Here is a 20,967-nt window from a genome sequence, read left to right as displayed (position 1 = left end):
GCTTCTTCAAAAGCTCAAATTCCTCCTGACTGGAGTGCCAGGGGGCGCTGTACACCGGTTATGGATCGAGTCTACACCATACAGGGTAATAATAATAATAATGATAATAATAAAAAACAGTCTTACCTTCCCAAACTGTTCAAAATACTGCTTCACATCTTCCACTACTGTGTTGGCTGACAAGCCGCCCACAAATATTTTCTTTGTTCTTGTGACCATCTGGAAAAAAAAAAAGAAGAGCGAGAAGATTAGTGACGAGGCTTCAAATGTGCATTGCACAACACCTTTAACGAGGCTTCGAACACCTATGATGGGGAGGATATAAAGGAGTGAGGACGCACTGTCGCTAAACAGGAAATAAACAGATTCACACAATTATAGTTCCCCAAAAACACTTTCCTTTAACTTTTGTATTATAGCAAGGTCACAAATGTTAAATGACATTTCAAATTGAATCTCTAATCAAAAAACACAGTCGCAGAATTAAGGAGCTCCATTTTTATCCGTAAAAAAAAAAAAGTTTCTGTTTATCGTTGCAAAAAACTTAAAAAAAAGAAACAACAGAAATAATTTATGGACTTTCAAAAAACAATTAATGAGTGCTGGAAGATGGAATCAGAGTGCATTAAAGCCTCATTTAGTTTCAAACAGCAAGAATATTAAGGATTATTACCCACGGCGTCAAAAAGGGCACGAACATCTGCTGCAGAGAGTACATGCTAAATTTAGGGAGGACAATTTCTCAGGGAAATACAGTAACAATTCAACACCAGTGTCAGTGTGAAATCTGCATTTCTTTCTTTGCACATGACTAAAAAATGAGCCTGTGAACTTTTGAACTCATGCGCAAGACATTTAACGACACGAGCGGCCTGAACAGAAACCGAAATTGCTAGGTGATTTCCTTGCTGACTCACGACACCTAAAATACGACTCGTAAATAAGACGGCATTTGATTTGAGACTGAAAAGCTGCTTTTATTTACAGGTTTTGTATCTTTTCTTTAAAAGGTCACACATAAAATGTAAAGTAATATAACACCGAGGTGCTCAAGCGCTTCACGTCTCTATGGAACCTTTTGGTTGTTATGGTTATATAGCTATGGCCTGATCTGACTTTGCAGTGAGAGGCTGCTCAATCTGCTGTGCAGAGTTTGTTTCAGACGACCTCTGCTAACAGACGAAGGTGACGCCGCTGCAAATGATTTAGCATGTTTGATGTGGACATAACATTTCCTAGCTTGCTGCAATATTGCTGCAATATTGACACAGTTAGAGTCAGAGCCACTAGTTATTGGGAAACAATAAGAGATTGAATGACTAATGCTCTTAACTAGTATAATAATAGTTTAAACTTCTGGTCTGAGAAACAATTTGACAGGTTTTTCTTGTGCCTGATTGGCTAATAGAACAAAAGTACTGTAGGTCACTGTGACTAATAGGGTTGCTAAATTCCAGGATATACAAAAAGTTAGAACCTTTCCATGGGAATTAACAGGAATTTATGGGAACCGAGTGGAATTTATAGGAATAAACAGAAATAAACTGTGAATTTTACAAAACTGAAGGTTGGCCCTTAACAGGGAACTTAAATATAGTTTAGTTAGCATAGTTTATGCTTTATTTTAGCATAATCTTGACTAAAAACAACCAGATTTCATGCAAGCACACTTGAATACCTGCTATTCCTCAATCACATGCACATAGCACACTGCGAACTGATCACTGATTGATCATTTATGAGGCATCTTATTATGATGCTAGCTTACCCCTAATTATTAAGTTATCCCCAATTTCAAGTTAAAATCCCATACATTTCCATAATTACCATGGAAAGTTTCTGATTTGGAATATTTCAAAATGCCCCAGTTTAATTTCCCATGGAAAGTTTCGGAAATTTTATCAATTCCCCACCTCTTTGCAACTTCCAAATTCTCCCATATGCACTCCTTACGATCTGCTGTAAAGTACCACATTAACACTACTGATTGAGAACTTTCTGATATGATGTGGCATATAATGAGTTTTGATGCACTGCTCTGTAATCTTGCTGGCAAACAAAATACAAAAAAAAAAAAAGAGCTAAAAAGGCAGCAAGGAGAGCCCCGGCCCTGATTGGCGGGCTGGAATCAAACAGAAATAAATGATGTGGGCAGGATAAACATACTCGAGAGAACTAGCGAACTACCAAGGAGGCTGAAACAGTCTACCTTGATCGAAATGCTGACCGAAACACTTTCGATTTATGAAAGAGGCTCAACGCTGAGGAAAAAAAAAGAAGCAACATTCAGCTCGAGCTGAAGTAACCATCTGTCAAGCGCTTTCCAGGTGCACGAAGTCTCACAGGCGCATAGCCTGCACATATGCACACAGCCTCCCACACATGAGCCCTCTCTTCATACACTTTGTTTTCTTATTTGGCTTCTGTGATTTTTCATGTTTTTCTTATTGTTTGACCACTAAATTCAATTAAAAAAAATCTAAAAAGGAGACTCTAAGCTTTTCTGAATAAAGAAAATCATAATACATTTCAGTGGTTTACATCTATTCTCCCCTTTGTAACTCCAGTTTAAAAGTGGAACAAGAGCTCTGTGCACAGCATGTACTTCAGCGCTGGAGGTGCTGGCAACTGCGAGATGAACACTTAATCAGAAAGTAACAACAAGAGTTTGTGCTGGAGACTTCACGCTCGACGTGTAAGAATATAATCAAGCACGCTTTATTTTGCTGACACAACAGCAACACATTTTACTCACACAGCTTAACTATGCAAACACAGTTTGTGTAATAAATGACACGAGACTTGAGACATTTAATACAGCTGCAAATGTCACAACAAAGAATGCACCTAAATACCACAATGGAAATGATTCAGTCAGGTTCAAGTGTTACAAATATTGTCGACACACTAATGTGGTTCAAAGACTGCAGCTCCTTAAACGGCCACTTGAGGCTGGCTACAGAACGAGTCATTCTCCATAAGCCTCCATATTAATTAATGAATTAACATGTTTACAGCCTACGCAAGAATACGGTTTTGGTCAATGAATTAACATGTTTACAGCCTACGCAAGAATACGGTTTTGGTCTTTAGAGCTAGTTTCAACATTCATGACGACTTTACTGAGTTGTAGCAGTTCTTATTTTCAGGTGAATATACAAGAATAAAAACATAAATGTATATATATTATTATATAACATGCAAATTAATTCAATTTTATGTAAAAAAAAAAAGAGCCCCATATATGTTACACACTGGACCTTTAAGGCTAAAAGTTGTGCATATATATTTAACAGCGTAGCCACTTTGATTCACAGGTAGGTGCCGTTACAGATAGCTTGTTTGAGCACTCAGGTGTCATTCACCACGCCTCACGGCCGACCCACGATCCATGTCTTTGCCGATTTTGAGAGGTGGAAGTCGGAGGATTGCCAAACATGGAGGATGGACAAAGCCACAGATTCAGAATCACGTCACGGAAAACGACGACAATGAGCCCACACTATCCACCCATCCAGAGTGAGAGATGGTGCACCAACATTTAAACATCCTACTTGTCCCAGAGGACACAATACCCGTCGCCATAATATAGAGAAGCCTATGGCGACAGTTTTGTCTTTTCCTACTTCACAATGTTTGACTTCTTGAGGTGGACATGCAAATTATCAACTTGCCAGTTTAGGGTTATATGCTGGCCAAGACCCAGCAGCTGCATCACCCTCTAACCCCTCCTCCTCTTCCTCCTCCTACACCTCCTCCTCCCTCTTCCCAACATCATGCCTCGGGCCTCAGAGGTTATCAGCCTTGGATGCTGCCGCCGGCAACCCCAAGCCAGACAGCTGCTGATAAACTGGCTGTGTGAGTATTTATCAACATCACTCACTTTTATCATTGCCAATCTAGGTTAAGAAAAAAAAAAAATGAAATAAATAAATAAATAAACAAGTCAATGTTCATCTGTGCTTTCCCTCTCTACATCAGCTGTTTGTCATGCTTCCCCTTCTGGGCCACCCATTCCCTTGGTCATTTTTTCAGGCCTTGTTCCATCAGGCTGAAGCCAGTCAAGTTTTCAGCCTTGTCTTTATACTTTGACATGTCTGCCCAATAGCTGATGGGATTGCTTGAGTCCTGGTACAACACAATTACTTTCTCTATTTTTCTCTCCATGGTGACAAGAGACATTAAGCCTCATAGCTTTATATTGTGTCCCTGTATGCCTCCACACCGGTTTGTGCTAAACTTGCTTGAGATACTGCCGCAGGAGCAAAAGGTTATTAATGTTATTAAGGTTATTTATTTAATTAACGGTTATTTAATCAGTTATTTGTCTGACTACTTGTTTTTTTTCTTTTTTTTTCTATAGAGTGCAGAAACGCCAAGCTGACCGGATGAAATGACTTTGGAATTGCATTTAATTTGACACAGATCATTTTACATTTCACCGCATACCAAACCACACACGATGCAACACTGACCACCGGGGAACAGAGAGTTCCCTACACTGCATTTGCAGCAACAGTAGTTCTGATCATTTGGGTCTGTCTTTTTTTGGTACAACAACATTTCAATTCAAGCTGACAGATTTAAAAATGGACCACTCTTCAACCCAGTTTTTCCCTTTAACCCAATTTTTTCAAACATTCAGTTATTTTTGCACGTCCCTAAGAGACAGTAAGGAGAGTTATGAGTGTGCATGGCTGAGTGCGCGCGTGCTTACACGTGGCGCTTGTTTCTAATTTCTTGAGTGCGCGGGGCTTGCGCATTCAAAAGGCTGCAACAATTACCACCCTAGTGCATTACCATAGTAATAGAAAGCATGTCGCTGATATATACAGAAAGGCAGGCAAAAATGTAAAAAGCTTCTGGTGCACTCTTATCGACACCTGTTAGCGTTTTTTTAACGATGACAGACTGTATACCTCCAGAAATAGTATGACCTTTTCTACGAGGTCAGCAAGAAACAGCTAAAGAAGCTTTTTTTTGCAAGGCCAGCAGGGAACTATTTCAATATTTCAAGAGGAAATAATAATATCTGCAGCATCTTTAATAAAAGCGCAACTTAAAGTGACAACATCCGTCTTTCTGCAGAGCTCAAACTCTTGCTTTTAAATTGTAACTCCATGGCATCCCACTCTGTTTGTTAGCGCTGTGGAACGTTCAAGGACAAAAATATCTCTTGCTTCAACTCAAAATCGCTAGCGAGCACTGTTACATAGTCCACACTGCAGAGTCGATGCTCGTACTTCAACAATGTGGAAAGAACGGCAGCTATTGTCAGTCCATATGAAAAGGAACAAGCAATTCAGGTCACGTAAATGCTGCCCAGAGTGTGCTTAAAACGGACTGCTTTGTCCATACACCTCACCAACAATATCCTACTCGTAGCCATCAGCATACACACAAAGAGAGAGACACTCCTGGCAGTTGCTGACATCACAGTGAGCAGCCGGAAAGGATGTAGCATAGTGGGAGCACAGACCTGCCACCTAGTAAATCCCTGAACGACTCAAATTATTAATATCCAACAGAAAAAAGGAAAAGAGCTTGATCCTTTTCATCAGCTGGATAAAAGTAATATTTACTCTCTGTGTTTTTACACCTTAAAGTGCTTTGTGGTGTTGAAAAGGACTTGTCTTTGTAAGGCAATTGTATCTGACACATCACAGCCTCATTAAGATGTTAGGTTTCAGGTGCAGTCCAAAGCCTAACTCGAAGTGTTCATGTTGAATATTCAGAATTTCTCCTTGTGTTGTGCTGCAGCAATCCGCTTAATCGTGTTGGAAAAGTTTGCAGGGTTTCTAAGTAGAACTCCAGACACAACTGAGTCAGCCAGACTGGTGAAAACAGTTTGTAATAGCCAAGTAGGGACAAATATTTGACCCTGTGACTAAATGACACCTTCCTCCATCCATAAACTTCAATCTTTCAGCTTCCAACTAAAGGTCTGAGTTTGTCAGACCAAAGAAGAAAGTGTTACTAACCACCCAGCCAAATTTGAATGTTTAAAAATATCGACACGTTTATGATATTACTCTCGTGGGAGTGGTCAAGCAGCCATTTTGAAGCGACTGAAACGTGTCAGATGAGTTCAGAAAATGACATGACTAACTTTGAAAACACTCTGAGCGAGATGAATTAATCTCTACCTCTCTGCTAGCAGTGCAGGTATGTGCTCAGGGTGGCCTCAGTGTGTCATCGAGCCACCCTTTAAGGACCGCCCACAAAATCCTGGACTGAAAACTGGTGAAAAACGTCTTAACGTCTTAACTCCACATTTCAGTAATACATTTTTCAAAGTCTTTCCATGTGATTTCAGCAACTATTTTCCAACATATTTGAAAGAACTCTCAGAATTGCCTTTTGGCAAACCTTCACAGACACAAATAAACTCTAAATCTATGTAAAACAGCAGTTTGGCTACTTTAACACGCCGCTCTTTCAAAGCACAAAGCAGTGGAACATGTGCGGTATGTATCTTTTCAGACCATGCCAGGCAGGTAATTCACAAACCCAGGCTGTTTCACTTTGATCACTCTGATCTATTGTCTGATTTGCATGCATGTGTGTGTGTGTGGTGTGTGTGGTGTGTGTGGATGCATACCATCTTTCCTCTTTTCCTCACTATGGTAAGTGTAAACAATGCACCTTGTTGCAAATCCTTTATAATAATGTGCTCCTGGTTTAAGTGTGTGCTATAAAGGTTGGGGTTGCTGCGAGTGCTGAGGAGGTTGAAAGAGATAAGCCTGTAGCTAATATTGCAGCACACAATATCATTATTATTTGTGGAAATTTTAGTACCTCTACCTGTGGCAGCAAACACAATTCAAAGAGCCTCTGCGTTGCGCCTACAAAAAGCTATTAGTGTTTTGAACATGCGTGCAGAACTGAGACCGCAAAGACAAAGCGTGAGTGTTATTAACTCCCCAAGTAGGATATGAGAGGAAATGAATATAGTGTGAAACAATATAAAACAAAATAGGAGAGAAGCAGGCACTGGGTAAGAAAAAAAAAAGTAACATATTTATGCAAATCTTAAGATTTTACACAGACACTCCAGCTCTGATGCTCCAAGTATGTTAAAATGATCATCCTTCAACTCTTCAATTTTAACTGTGCCTTATGAAGGCTGTTTTCACACATTAAAAGTGTCACTATTAGATAAAAAACAAATCATTCATCAAATAATGAATAAATGAATTACTGCTCACAAATATTTTAACATTTACTAAGCCAGCTGCAAATTACTGTCAGGGGAGTAAAATTTAGCAACTTAGGTTTCTACTGCCAAACTTTTGAGTTTGATTAAAAGCTCCAATTTTCCCCACTCATTTTTATGTATAAAATACTTTCTGCTTCACTGCTGCGAACTGTAGCTGCTGTTAGCTAATGTTAGTGTGTTAGCCAGGCTGCCTGGACTGTGAGCTCAGAGCACCAGGGAGGCGTTAAGTGCTTATACCACAGGCGTTTTTCGACCACCAGGAAGAGGAGGTTTCCAAGCCCAAGGCATGGGGGGGAATGAAGATGAGGAGCGACATGGGCAACAGAAAAAAAACGAAAGAGTGATCAAGCACAAAGCTGCCAGACAAGAGTAAATCTGGGACTGACTTTTAGTCATTGGCATGAGCTTCATGAAATCAAAGGCTGAAAGACAGACGCCGAGCTGGGCTTCTCACATGGGCTGTTGGACTGGTCTTGTGTTGTTGCACTTGCTTGATGTTTGGCTGTTAGCAACGTTGTAGATTTATGATCAAAAACGAGCGAGGTTTGATTATATGGTACTTGTGTGGTCAGAGACCAAAGACCTATTTTCATTTTGGTGAAAAATAACAGATCTCTAAGTGCTGTGCTGATGACTGGAGGAGCTGCAATAAAGTAACCTGATAATGCATCTTCGAATTCTCACTTAACTGCCTTTGACCTTGGCCTGGACAATGAAACGCACATTGCAGATTTTACACCTGCTTTTCCTGGATGTCAAAATTTTAGAGACAATTTCCTTTGCCACAGCGGTTAGTCGGTGGTTGTAAGTCAGGCACGTTGGCTATTTTTTTAATGAATTTCCACTCTGTACTCCTTTAAATTGTGTTTTTGGAACAGGAACATCTAAAAATTAGACCAAACACAAGACTTTCATCCTGAAAACCAACATTTCACTCACTTTATCGAATGAAGACACAGTTTGACTCTTTAGTGACAATAAAAGACAGGTAGTCCATAGTAAATATGAACTTATATTTGTATTCAGAAAATTTACAAGGACCACGTTTAATTAGAACGTTAAATAATCAACTAACACTAAGTGCAACGCTTGGACCTAGTGACCTTTGGCCTGAGTCCTAGTTGATGGCTAGGTCATAGATGAATGAACATACAGTATGTTGTGTTGCATTTAACACCAATTTAGTGTGTCCAATGTCCAACAGGACAGCATTCATATTTACATTTTACTTTAAATAAGATATGTAAATAGAGCATAGCTCATATCAGTTAAGCTTCTATCCTGCTCCCATTGGTCTTACCTCAGTCCTCTGGCTACACTCTCATCACAGCTTCCAAACATTTTGATTCAGTCATATTCCTGATCGACTGCTCCTTACATGTGTTGTTAGTGGATCTTTCAGTCACCACCCTCCCCTTCTACAACACACACACCATTCTCCAAGCCAGTTCTCAGGCAGGTCGCTGAGATCACACATCCAGCAATGATTACAAGGTGTAAGCCTTTATCATGGCCCCCACCTCTCACACATACAGGCTTACAAACAGCTGTAAACACAGAGACCCAGACAGGGAGGAAGCAGACAAGGGATTTCGATGTCATTTCTCATACCTAAAAATAATGGGACAGATAGAAAAAAGCCATCGCACTTTGTTGTGTAAGCCACAATTGTTATCGTTCTAGCAAGGGGATATAATTACTGGCATTCAGATCCCGTCTGCGGCCTCGTTCATAAGCAACCAGAAAAGCACCAGAGAGCATCTGTCAATGCAATGTAGTATGATCAAAGGCCTAGACGTTGTGCAGGCACGATGCACGCACACACACACACACACACACACACACACACACACACACAGGGAAAACATGGCCAGTCCAGGTAAACACTGCCTCTGCTCATTTGCATCACTAGAGCTGACTCACAAAGAGAAAACACAGCCAATAAACAACAAACAACAGCACAATCACTTTTGCTTTGGAGGGCGTCCTGCGCAGGACGGGAAAAAAAACAGAAGCACGAGACGGTAAAGCAGGATTAGATCATCAGCGGGAGAAAGAGAGAAAGCTGGAGCGATTAGCAGCAGTGGCGTCTTTGTCCGGGGCCACAAGTTAAGAGACACCTGAGGGGCACTTCCTGGTCCACTTCCACTCCCATTTAAAAAAAAAAAAAAAAAAAAAAGTGGTCCAATCTCAGCTCTAGTGTGCATAAATAGATCTGTAATTGCTTATTACAATACAATTAGGGCAAAGGAGATGAGAGAAGGAAAGATGCTTAGTGCAAATGTGGAGTGACAGGCCCAAGCACCCAGAGCCAGGATTACAGTAGCCATTTGCACACCGCGACGGAAAATGAGCGCGATAAGAGAGAGACAAAGACGGAGAGAGAGAGAGAGAGAGAGACAGGAAGAAGGAGTTGGGGGTGGGGAAGGGCTGTCAAGCACAGGGCAGAAGCTAATGACAACTCTGGCTTCAACTTGCACAGACGTCTTTGAAGCCCGGGCTCTGATCAGAGCTGTGATTGCCACCACTGCAGGGCCACTACTCCTATATTAACCTACACTAACAGCTATTCAGTGAACGTCACAGGCCCTTTTCAAAAAAAAAAAAACCCTGACTTCTGCTGAAGCCGGCCATCTGTGGGAACGGCCCCTGCGAGGCTGGCCAAGATGTGAGTATGGGCCACACATGTGAGGGACACCCGTTTGCATATGGCCCTGCTATAACAGTGACAGTCGAGGCTGAACATGGGGCCGGTTAGAGCTGATTAGCCGCACTTCCCTCCTCAACCCAGTACAGTTATGAAGATTGATAGAAGCAGCTTAGAGCTGATTATAGGACCCTGGAGATGCATGGGCCCATACCCAAACAGCACATTCACACTGCATTCACAATGAGCACAGCATGCGATCGCTAGGCACAGGCCGGGCATTAAGCAAACGTTACAGCAATAAGAGGCAAATAAGAGAAATGGACAATGCCAGAAGTGCTCTTAAGAGCTTTTTCGGAAATATGAATATTATGCTAATTAGATGCTTGCTTGTGGCCAAATCGGGGACATTTGAGCGAGCACATTCAGAACATTTAACAAATTTCTAAGACAATATATCGCGGACATGACGGGATGTCTAAAAAAACTCACTCCGGGGTTATGAGACACAGCGTGCGTTCGCGTGGAAATTAATCTGGTTTTGACATGAGCCAGTCGTGCTTTTGAAACACAAAACTGAAATGGCCAAAAATGTTTCTCTTTGCCTTTTGTAAGAAACGTCGCACTTCAACAGTTTCGAATACAATTTTTTTTTTTTTTTACAATTGCTAATAAGTATTTAAATGTGTCTAAAAAGGAACCCTGTAGAGTTTTTTGGCCACTGGTATTGCTATGGAGTAATGTTAGGATGTATTATGTATTATGCATTAACACATGCACACAAGTGGGCGATGCATCAAACGCTCCAGCTGCTGGTTTCGTGCTATTCTGTTGATCGATTGATAGTTGGTGGCAATAAGGTGCAAACAAGCGGCGCCTGTGAGTTCAAGTTAACAAACAGTTAACAAAGCAGGATGTTTGCAAAGGTTTTATGTGGAAGGAAACGCACTCAACGCCATTCTTCAACCACCATATTATCTTTTACTTTTTCATTTGATTCATTTTTTTTCACAATCACAAATCACCTTTTATCAAATGAAGTTCAAAATAATACAAACTGAACACGAGGAAAAGACATAGGCCTCAATGAACTAATCCCGCTGACCTTTTAAACCCTCCGCAGAAGGGCTGAGCAGTTGTTCAGCGACGGTTGACTCACTGACATAGTTTGATCCCTCCCCTTCAGTCCAGGGAAACAGAGTCAGGACCCTGCAGTCACTTTTTTTTTAACAGCTATATTTGGGATCGGGCTCTGATCTTTACACTATAGTGCTTCCAGGTCTACTTTGGGTCTCTGCTGCCCTCTCCCTGTCTCTGAACTTGCACCACGTCGAGGGGTCCTCCAGCTGTGTCTGTATATCTAGGTCAAGTCATTTCATTTGCACAGACCCTGTTTCACACACGGTGTGTCTTCATAGACCCGTTTAAGCTTTCCAGGATGTCAAGTAGAAGCTATAAAAACTAAACAAAAATTGAAAAAAAAGTCACTGTATGAGTCCAGTAAAAATAGTCCAATAAATGTAAAATAAGTCTGAGAAGTCAGCGCTTTACATAATTTTAAGACCCAGGAGGAGGCGGTGTGGGGGTTGAGGTCAGTGGACAGACTGCGTGGAGGAGATGTGCTGTGCTTGACAAGGTCAGGACAGGTTGTGTGAGGAAAACTTTCGAGAAAATCTAATAAAATTCACCTTGACCGAGTGTTTTAGAAAACCATCAGCACCATCGAACGTCATTAACAAAACCCAAGCATGAAAACCTACAAATGAAACTATGGTGAAGCTTAAGCAGCATTCGACACCGAACAGAGAGCATGAGAAACATTACAAATGAAACAACATGTGACTGTGTTTATGGAACAGAAACACTCTCTCTCCAGTAAATAATCTCTCCTGCCTCGGCCGTATGAGTGGCAGCCTTTTCAATAAGTTGATGTTCTTTCGCGCGACCCCTTGACACCGACACCAAATGTTAATTTTTGCAACAAGACCCCTGTCTCAGTACCGACAGTAAGCACTAGAGGGGAAAAACAAATGGGATTTTAACTTCTAATTACAATAATGGCTTTTTATGACAGGCCCTGCAACTACGCACCTTATCCTCACCCTCCGCACCCCTCCCCTCTCCCTCCTGCACACGCGCACACACACACACACACACACACACACACACACACACGTTGTTTTACAAAACAATGGAGCTAATCATCCTGGAACCTTAATCTCTGGAAATGTGGTCATGTGAGTGATGTGATAAGAAAAGGAGAAGATAAACAGGAGAGGGGTAAGGCCACATTAAAAGGGGAACGTTTCTGGGGGTTTTTTCATAGTCAAGCAACGATGATAATACCAATTATTACGTTTTATTTTAACAGAGATTTAGTTTGATATGAGAATAAACTTTTTTTTTTTCTCTCTGACTGATTTATTTCTTAAAATAAACTGTCTCTAAATGTCTTAGATCAGAGAATATCTACACAAAAATGTGTTTTTTTTTAGCATTTTTCATGAGTTCAAGCTAAATGTGTAAGACTATCTGCACAAAATGTTTATTTGTCTCAAGTTGTGTTCACAAATATGTTAAAAATGCATGTTGCCAACATGACAGGATGGCATATCAAGATGCTGATTAAAGAGCTTGGATGTAACAGAGATGTCCCTCGGACTGGCCACGGTAAAAGGTCTCTTTCAAATGTACAGTTTAATACATTTATTAAGCACTGAACTGTGGCTATTTCACATAGGGCTACAAATACCAATTTAGTGTCCCCAGGAGGGCGATGTCATGACTCATCCTAGTCTTCCTCTGACTGGCTTACCCCGATATTACAAAGTAGGCAACAAGTACTGACCAAACAGAGGCAAAAAGCTAGTATCTGTAGCTCCTTTTAACATGTTAGGAGAAAGAAAAAGTCTTTTCACTACAACTCGTGAAAAATGGGAGCAAAAACAAAAGAGTTGCGTCCATGTTATGATTAAATTCTAATTTTGTTCCAATTGGTGCACGTCGCTTATTCAAACCGCTGTGACCGCTGTAATAAAAGTGATGAATATTCAACACTTAAAAACATTCATGGGAATTAAAAATGCGACACTTCATTCTGTGATGTTTTAGTATTTGTTAACAACAACTACTCGTACGATGAATGAAGTCATTCCCTTTCAGTTGATTAAATCCAGCGTCCCGCTGCAACACTGGTACAGTCCGTCAGCTACGTGTGCTTTACATTCAATTTTCTAATGTACAACCCGGACGGCCTGTACGACAGTAGCGCATGGCTAGTTACACGGAGCGAACCATCAGAAAGAGTGCCAACGATGACATCAGGAGGACGTGTTAATGAAGTAGAACACAGCTAAACGAAACCTTGACATCGTAAACTTTTCTCTCCGATGTCAATGACACGACACACGACTTGAGCGTGTCCCCTTGGGGGAAATTCTGAATTGTCTATCATTTTAGAGACAAGGAGATTCATCAATTAATGAAGGAAATAACTGGCAGATTAATCAATTATAAAAACAATCGTTAGTCGCTGCTCTAATTAATTATGTAACCATAAACGTTTTTTTTTTTTTTTTTTTACACACACTTTTACTGACGCCGGCGGTAGCGGCGTTGTTGTCTAAATATAAACGCAGCCACATATGACTAACTGAATGCAACCTTGTTAATCATTTATAAGTAAAACAAACTCCAGGCAACTGCCAAGATGATGGAAACACAATTCATTGTACTACAGAGTTAATTATGTGGATCATTGTGTTCCCAAAATAAACTGCAAGTGTGCATCATTATGCATGGCTACCAAGGTCATCAGGCATTCAGTATCTTCAGAAACATGAATTCAACTCGCTGTTAGCGGCATTTTGGCTTGTTATACATTTATGCATTTTACTGTTCACCTCAAGGACACGAATGTCTGTTTCCCCTGGACTCTCCTCCCTATTAAAAAAAGTCAGTGCACCATGGCGTGGCCCTGCGCTTTTGAGTCATATGCGACCGCAGCGAGCCGCTGGGACTGAGGTGACTTTAATCTGCCGCATTTTTTTATGGACAATCCCAGTTGGTCGTTTGTGCTTATTATTATTTCACTTCTTATCTATTGGCCACTGGGTTGCGTTTATTTATATTAACACGTAAACTGAATCTGATGCAGTTATTTCATACAGCCTTATCTATTTATTATGCATGTTTAAAAAAAAAAAAAAAAGTGGAAAATTCCACTTCCTGTATGATTTCTTTGCCAAATATTTACACAGTTCAGATTAGATTTGTCTTTGACACCGAGAACAATGAACTGCTGTCAAAAGGATTTAAACACAGCCACACCACGATTTACTAAACTTAGAAACTTCCAGAAAGTATCGGACACCTTGTACCGTGACATTTTGTGCATTGTAAATGCTTTATTATTTCACAAATATAAACAAACCAAAGCTGCGCATTTATAGAAAAGTCAGCTATGAACACCCCCTGAAACTGTGTTTGAATGTGACCTTAATATATGCACCTCGTATATATTGAAAATTCTGCCTATCCAGAGCAGGAATGAATGACTAAGAGATGCTATGTGAGGAAAGAACAAAAAAATAACACATCATTATTTTCAGCATAAACTCACAATAATAGCCTGACCATATAAACTAAGCGCCATGAAATAGGAGATCGTTGATTTTTTTCATTACAAAATAAATGCCCTTTATTTACACTTTGGTAAGTAACTGTATATTATTGTTGTGCTCTTGTCAGTGCATTTGTGACAGTGTTTTTAGTCACCGCAGACAATGGTCGTGGTCCACTTAATTGATGTAATTAATGGTGAGTGTTTGCTGAACGACTTCTAAACCCCGAGCCTCTCGGCTCCTCTCAGGGAGGAGAATTGGGGCGAGCATGAAGCACTCGAGTTTTTTTTTTTGTCATGCTTCACAGAAACCTAGAAATGAGTGGAATAATTCTCAGCTCTTAAGCATGCACAGAAGAGCTCAGCAGCAAGGCTCAACTAAGTCATTCTCCATGGAGTGGATAGCTCCAAGGCAATCCTGGCCAGCCGGCGTCCAGTTACCTGGACACACATCCACTCCAGCTCCACAATACACAATCATTTAGTGGCAGGCGATGCATGGCGGAGCAAGCACAATGATCCTGACTAGATGTCATGTAGAAGGGGACTGTTTACACTCTGTCGCACTGTGGCGATGCTGCAATGCCTTGTACTGTCCTTGATGCACCTGGCTAGTGCTGTCTGGAGGTGATCGGAGTAAAGCAGAAGAAGAGGAGAGGGAGATATATAGAAAAGCCAGGAGGAGGGAAAAGGAAGTCAAATCTTACTTTGTGTGGTAGAAGATATTTTGTTCTCTCATCTCTGGAATTACATAAACTGCTTGTGGCTAGTGGAGGCCTCAGCTGCGGTGAAAATAGGCCCCAACTGCCTCACTCCCTAACAATCGACTCCGCATCTCGGAATCTTCCATCTCTGCCCCTGAGCGGTGGCAGAAACAAACAAAATCCTCCTCCTCTCCACTCTTTGTCTGTATTTCATTTCCTCCGAGGAAGAGAGGACTCTCTTAAAATATTCAGCCACTTTAAAGTGGCATGTCACACTGACCAGGCTATTTTCTTTGATGAGCTCTAGTCCTAATCCCTCAATGATACATCTTCCAACTTCATCACTCCAGTGAGGTACCCTACAGAATAGTTATTGGTTAAAGTATCTCTGGGAGGAAAGGAAAAAAAAAATAAAAATTGCAGGGTTTCCAAGCAGCTCTTACACATCAGGCGTATAAATGGAGCTGTGTGACTCTATGGTCAAATGGATTTCTGCACACACACACAGTCCACACACACCCTTAACATGCTGCTGAGCCACAATCTTAAGCCCCCCCCAGCTTTGGCTCAGCCCACCTGCCCAACCTACAGTCTAATTCACTCTTCAGCTAAAGCTGGGTAGTAGGCCTGACCCCCACGGCTCTGGCCGTCACCTACTGCTGACCCTCCAGCAAGGTGCCAATGAAACATGTCCATTGAGTGGTGAGCTGAACAAACTGCCTCGCCTGGCTCCTGCTGACAAGCTCAGCATTTTAAAGAGCGGTAACGGCTGAACAACAGGTTCATAACCGCACGGCCGGCCGGGGCCACCTTGCCTCTGGCCTGAGAAGACGAAAAAGGAGGGGGGGTAATTTGGAGGCTTGAAAGATATTAAAACTGGTCAAAGTGCCACCGATTTGCTGACAAATTCTGATGTGATAGACAAAAAAAACTGAGAGAATATCTAGCAATAGAGTCAATACGGCGACTGAAAAATGTTTTATGTTTGTGCTGAGCCTTCATTCTGACAAAAGATTTTTAGAAAAACTGGTTTGTAAGAAATAATTAGAACTCTCTCGTAACCGCGCACACTACACTTGTAGCTGCAAATGATGCATAATCTTAATTTTATTGCATTACCACTGTTTAATGAAGATATTTTACAGCATGTAAACGTAATAGGGCTTGAGCAATTTTGGCTCAACACTCAAAGCGAGCTCACCAATCTAATGATCCTTGAGTCTATCTATTTGCTCTGGCAAACTCACGATTGTCTCTTTGCACATCCAGCAGGCACAGAGCAACACTGACATCCCTTTGCCCTCATTCTTCTGGCCATCTGTTGGATTTAAGCCCACTATTCACTGGTCTGGTTTAAGTCATAGTGTCTCTCTCCCTGGCCTGTAAAAGGTTTTATTTGTAGTTCTACGCTCTTTTCACACTCTGCATGCGCTGCAGACAGGGAGCGGTTGATCGTGATTTTACAAGCGCTGCCGTTTGTTTTATAGAGTCTGCGTTGATGAGATCATCAGCTTTGACAAACTTTTCACACAATCTATTTTTAGGATTTTGCAAAACAGAGCTCTGGATTGGAGTGTTATAGGTGTGTGACTTTGTGATTAATCATTCGGAGGAAGAGAATCATCCAACTATTAAAAAAATACACTCACTTAAAAGATGCCGCTGAATAAAATCATGTTTACACTGTCACAAAAGGACCATCATATTCAAATACAGACATTAGACGTGATATAGAAAATATACTTTGTTGAACCACTTAATGAATGTAGTTTTTAACTATTAAAAACAGACAGGTTGCAGCTGCAAATATGATAAAAATAGGAACAATTTGCACATTTTTTAGTTGTTGCAAGAACAAGACAAGACAGATTGTCTCCTTCGAGTGTTTCAGTCATTAAAATTATAGCAGCTACGGTGCATTTTTTCTTTCCTACAGAGCTGAGATCCAGAAATATTTAAACAAATGAGAATAAAGCCCCAATTTTACGGGGTCATAAAAGCTTATTAGAGCTTTGGCACAGCGTCGCTCTGATCTTTCACTCTTCCTACCTTTACTTCTCCAATTCAGTGAGAAAAAAATTAGCCTTTTTGTCCTGAAAATATTTTGACCTTTATAAAAAATGGGAGCCTGTGCAACAGCAGTACTTCCAAAGATTCAACTATTCTTATTTCTGAAAATACCTTTTTTATTTGTCACCTCTTTCTCTCGCTGTCTGTGCTCTCTCAGCTGTGCGCTGCAATGTCATTTACATAAACGCACGTGATTGAACAAAACAGGGGCCCGGGCAGACTAATAACAGTCCGTTCTGCATCTGACAGCTCGCTCCCCGACAGGCGAACCTCTGGCTGTAGTCTAGTGTCTGACTCTGGCTTGTACCCCTGCAAAAAAAAACAGCAACGACGACGTAAACAATTCAGAGCGTGAGAAATAGGAGGCGTGGGGGAGAGTGTGTCAGATTAGAGTCCATTGCATGAGTCTCACGCTCACCGCGGGAGATTTGGCCTAGGGCCATGTTCCACATTTGGGGGAGTTCCAGGTGTATCCAGCTTTATCAATCCTGCTTCATGAGTCAGGCCTCCGCTTGTCCCTCACAGCGAGCAAAACAAATTCAAATAGAAGCACAGTTAACGGATACCCGGGCACAAGCAGCACAAGCATGAGCTAAAAATGGAAACTGCCTAGTAAATTGTAATATGTTATCTGCCCAGCAGTTAGTGAGAATGGACAAGACTATTCACACTCACTGCAGTTCAGAGGAACGTCACTGCTTTTACACTGCAACTAATAAAATCATTGATTTAATGTCCTGCATAATTCTTCGTTTATTGTTTGCATCACGTAACATCAAACGGAGCTTCTGCACGTTACTGCCAAAAACTATAAAGAATATAGTTAACACTGGTTATCATGTGTCTCAAACTGGCTCATTTATAGCATTTCATTTCCAAGGGGGTCTATTTAATGAATTTAATTTCCTTATGCATAAGAAATGTGATAATAAATGGGAAATTCATTATAGATTATTACATTTCTGTCAGGTGACAGTGGCAGGAGATGTATGCTGCCGTTATAGCCCCGTTCCGTTTTTTTGAAACTGCACATTTTTGTACGTTACAATAATCGTGGTATATCAACAGACGATGTACAAACATGCTGTATATGCACAGTATGTGTTTCTTTCTTTATTTTAAGTCTTTTTTTTTTCCTATGTAATTTCATTCATCTACATTTTTTTTTTCCAGGGGCACAGATGTCCGCCCAAACCGCCCACACTGACAACATCATAGCATAGCGCACGTTTCTTGACATCTTGACATTTAACTTGTCAATTTCGACAAGTCAGCTATGATGAGTTTGAAAAAAAAAAAGAAGTTACAACCGCTAATAATTTCACCATTTTACAATTTACCCCCTAAAAAAACACACAAGAAGAAAAGAGAAGAACGCAACCTTTATCTTTATGCGTCGGTTAGCTCGCTGTAACGTAACGTGACGTAGCTTTGTGGAGTTGAGTGGCGCCGAAGCGAAGAAGAAGGCGACTGCAAGCTAGTAAACATGAACGTGAACAATGCTAGATTTGAAATAATATTTAAAAAATCTTGTGATTTGTTTACTCCTGTTTTTTCGAAGGCTCTGGAGCACGTCCACAAACAAAGGGCAACCCCGAGCTAACGTAAAACTGTGCCCAAAGGAACCCTTCTTATAGATTCTCCAGTAAGCACTATTTGTTGTTCTTTTAATTAAATTAGATAGTAGACCTGAAGCTAACAATTATCAGTCCCTTCGCCCTGAGCTAAGGTTAGCCTGAGGATTAATTTAACGTATACGAGAGAAGGTCGAAATAACATAGTGCTTTGCCACTGGGCTTTAATATGTGTAATGCCAAATGGCTTAAGATCCTGAGCGTAAAGCAAGGTAGTAACGTAATCATATCAACAGTATGTCTCAGAGCCATAACATACTGCTCAGACCTATCTTACATGTGGTTCAGCTTAAGCCGCTGCCATTGAGACTACTACATAACAATTACAGGAGAGTTAAAAGCTTTATGATTTTGATGTAGCGTATGTGAAAGATCTGGTAAGCATCCAATATAACCCTCTTCCTTTATCACAGGGCATGTGCCAGCTCATCGTGCACTAATACAGCACATCATGCCTGTCTATGGTACAAACACACACATGTAAACAGTCCCACACAACAGTCATTCCTTGTCTGTCTGTGCAGTAGCCAACCGTAGGCAGCACAGAGCTGCAGAAAACAGGCTTAGACACACAGTTCTACATGAAAACCCTTCTTTTCCATGAGCTGATCCTTCTTTGTTCTGCATAAATGCCAATTACATAATTCTCTCTGGCATGCAAATCAGATTAGATGAGGCCATGGCAGATCACCTATACCGCACGGTCTCGTACTGATTTCCAAATCCACAAGAATAGAACATTTTGGGACAGCGCATTTCTATGCATCGAACAGTTTCATCAGCCTTTAATTCAAGATTTTATTATGTAAAAAATTCATAGTTATATCATTAATCATTTCTGACAAAGTCTTTCAGGTGCACGGCGCTATTTTTAATGCAAGGGGGCATATTTGATATACATGTGGTGGTATTTGATTAAAGAAAACACAATTTGAAATTCTGATAGTGAAATATCAAAGGGTATTAGCAAATGTTACAGATGTCCAGGAGTACACATGACATGCTACATCAGGGGGATATTTGTATGCTGAGAAGAGACGCTGACATTCAGCTTGTGGGCACTGATACCCAGAACCATGCTGGGAAAGAAGGGAACCAATGCAAATTAGCAAATCGAAGGAAAGTGACACTTTGCTGTTGGCTGTGGGAAGTCATCTGTAATATGTTGCAGCGGCGCACAGCAGAAGTCAAGAAAAAACACAAAAAGGAGCTATATACTTTTCTGCGTGTGTGTGTGCAGAGAGCGTATGTGTGCACTCACCCTGTGTGTGTGCGCATGGGTGTTTGTCTGTGTTTGTTTCAGCCCAGGGAACTAAAGAGCAGAACAAACCAGAAGTTGCCTGACAGCACAAGACCCTACCCAATGTGAACTTTGAGGACGCGGGGACAGCTGGTGAAGGAGAGAGAGAGACAGAGAGATGCAAAGGCGAAAAAAAGGATGTTGCGACCGCGATGCATTACTCGTGATTTTGGGAATAGCTTGTCAGAAATCTCTTCTGTATGACACGGAACGCGCTTACGAACGCGTTTATTCGCCTTATGCACGCATGTGTGTTCCGCACACGTGTCAAGACGGAGGGTGGACATGAAAGGAGCAGAGGCTTCGAGGGCAAATATTCACCACAGATGTGCAACGGCACAAAATAATATCACGCTACGGGCTTCCTATCAGAATTTGAAATTGTTGTGTTCTTCTGAAAATATAACATGTTGATAAACATATATTTTTTTCTCCACATATTTTACATGCAGCATACAGTAGTTAGGCTGCAGGCACATTTCAGTGAGTATCCGAGCATACATGCTCAAAGTGTACAGGCCAGGGACGGCAATGTATGTACGTCACACTTTGCATTAATAGATGCAATCCCAGTCCCACATTCCTCCGGGCTCTCTTTGGTTAATGGTATTATGAAGCACACAGGACCAGTGACATTAACTTGATATTCAGCTTCCATCCTAGCACATAAGAATACTAAAAAATATGCAATGAAAAGAAATAGCTGCAAAAGGTTCCCGGAATTTTTCTGTATTTATGTCATAGTCCATCATAATCTGTCATTTTTTTCTAC

At 41.0% G+C, this 20,967-nt stretch overlaps 1 protein-coding gene across 7 annotated transcripts in view; it reads right to left on the bottom strand.

Moving 5' to 3' along the window:
* Positions 1-20,967, bottom strand: part of LOC104934384 (RNA-binding protein Musashi homolog 2) — a 235,498-nt gene that overhangs the window by 161,028 nt on the left and 53,503 nt on the right. For all 7 annotated transcript variants that reach the window (XM_019268787.2, XM_019268784.2, XM_010750052.3 and 4 more), the window contains exon 6: positions 127-219. In XM_019268787.2, the coding sequence (XP_019124332.1) occupies positions 127-219 (93 nt within the window). The remainder of the gene's footprint in view (positions 1-126; positions 220-20,967) is intronic.

Source organism: Larimichthys crocea, chromosome XXII (genome assembly GCF_000972845.2).
Source record: "Larimichthys crocea isolate SSNF chromosome XXII, L_crocea_2.0, whole genome shotgun sequence".
NCBI lineage: Eukaryota > Metazoa > Chordata > Actinopteri > Sciaenidae > Larimichthys > Larimichthys crocea.
This window is presented reverse-complemented; position numbering and strand designations above follow the sequence as displayed.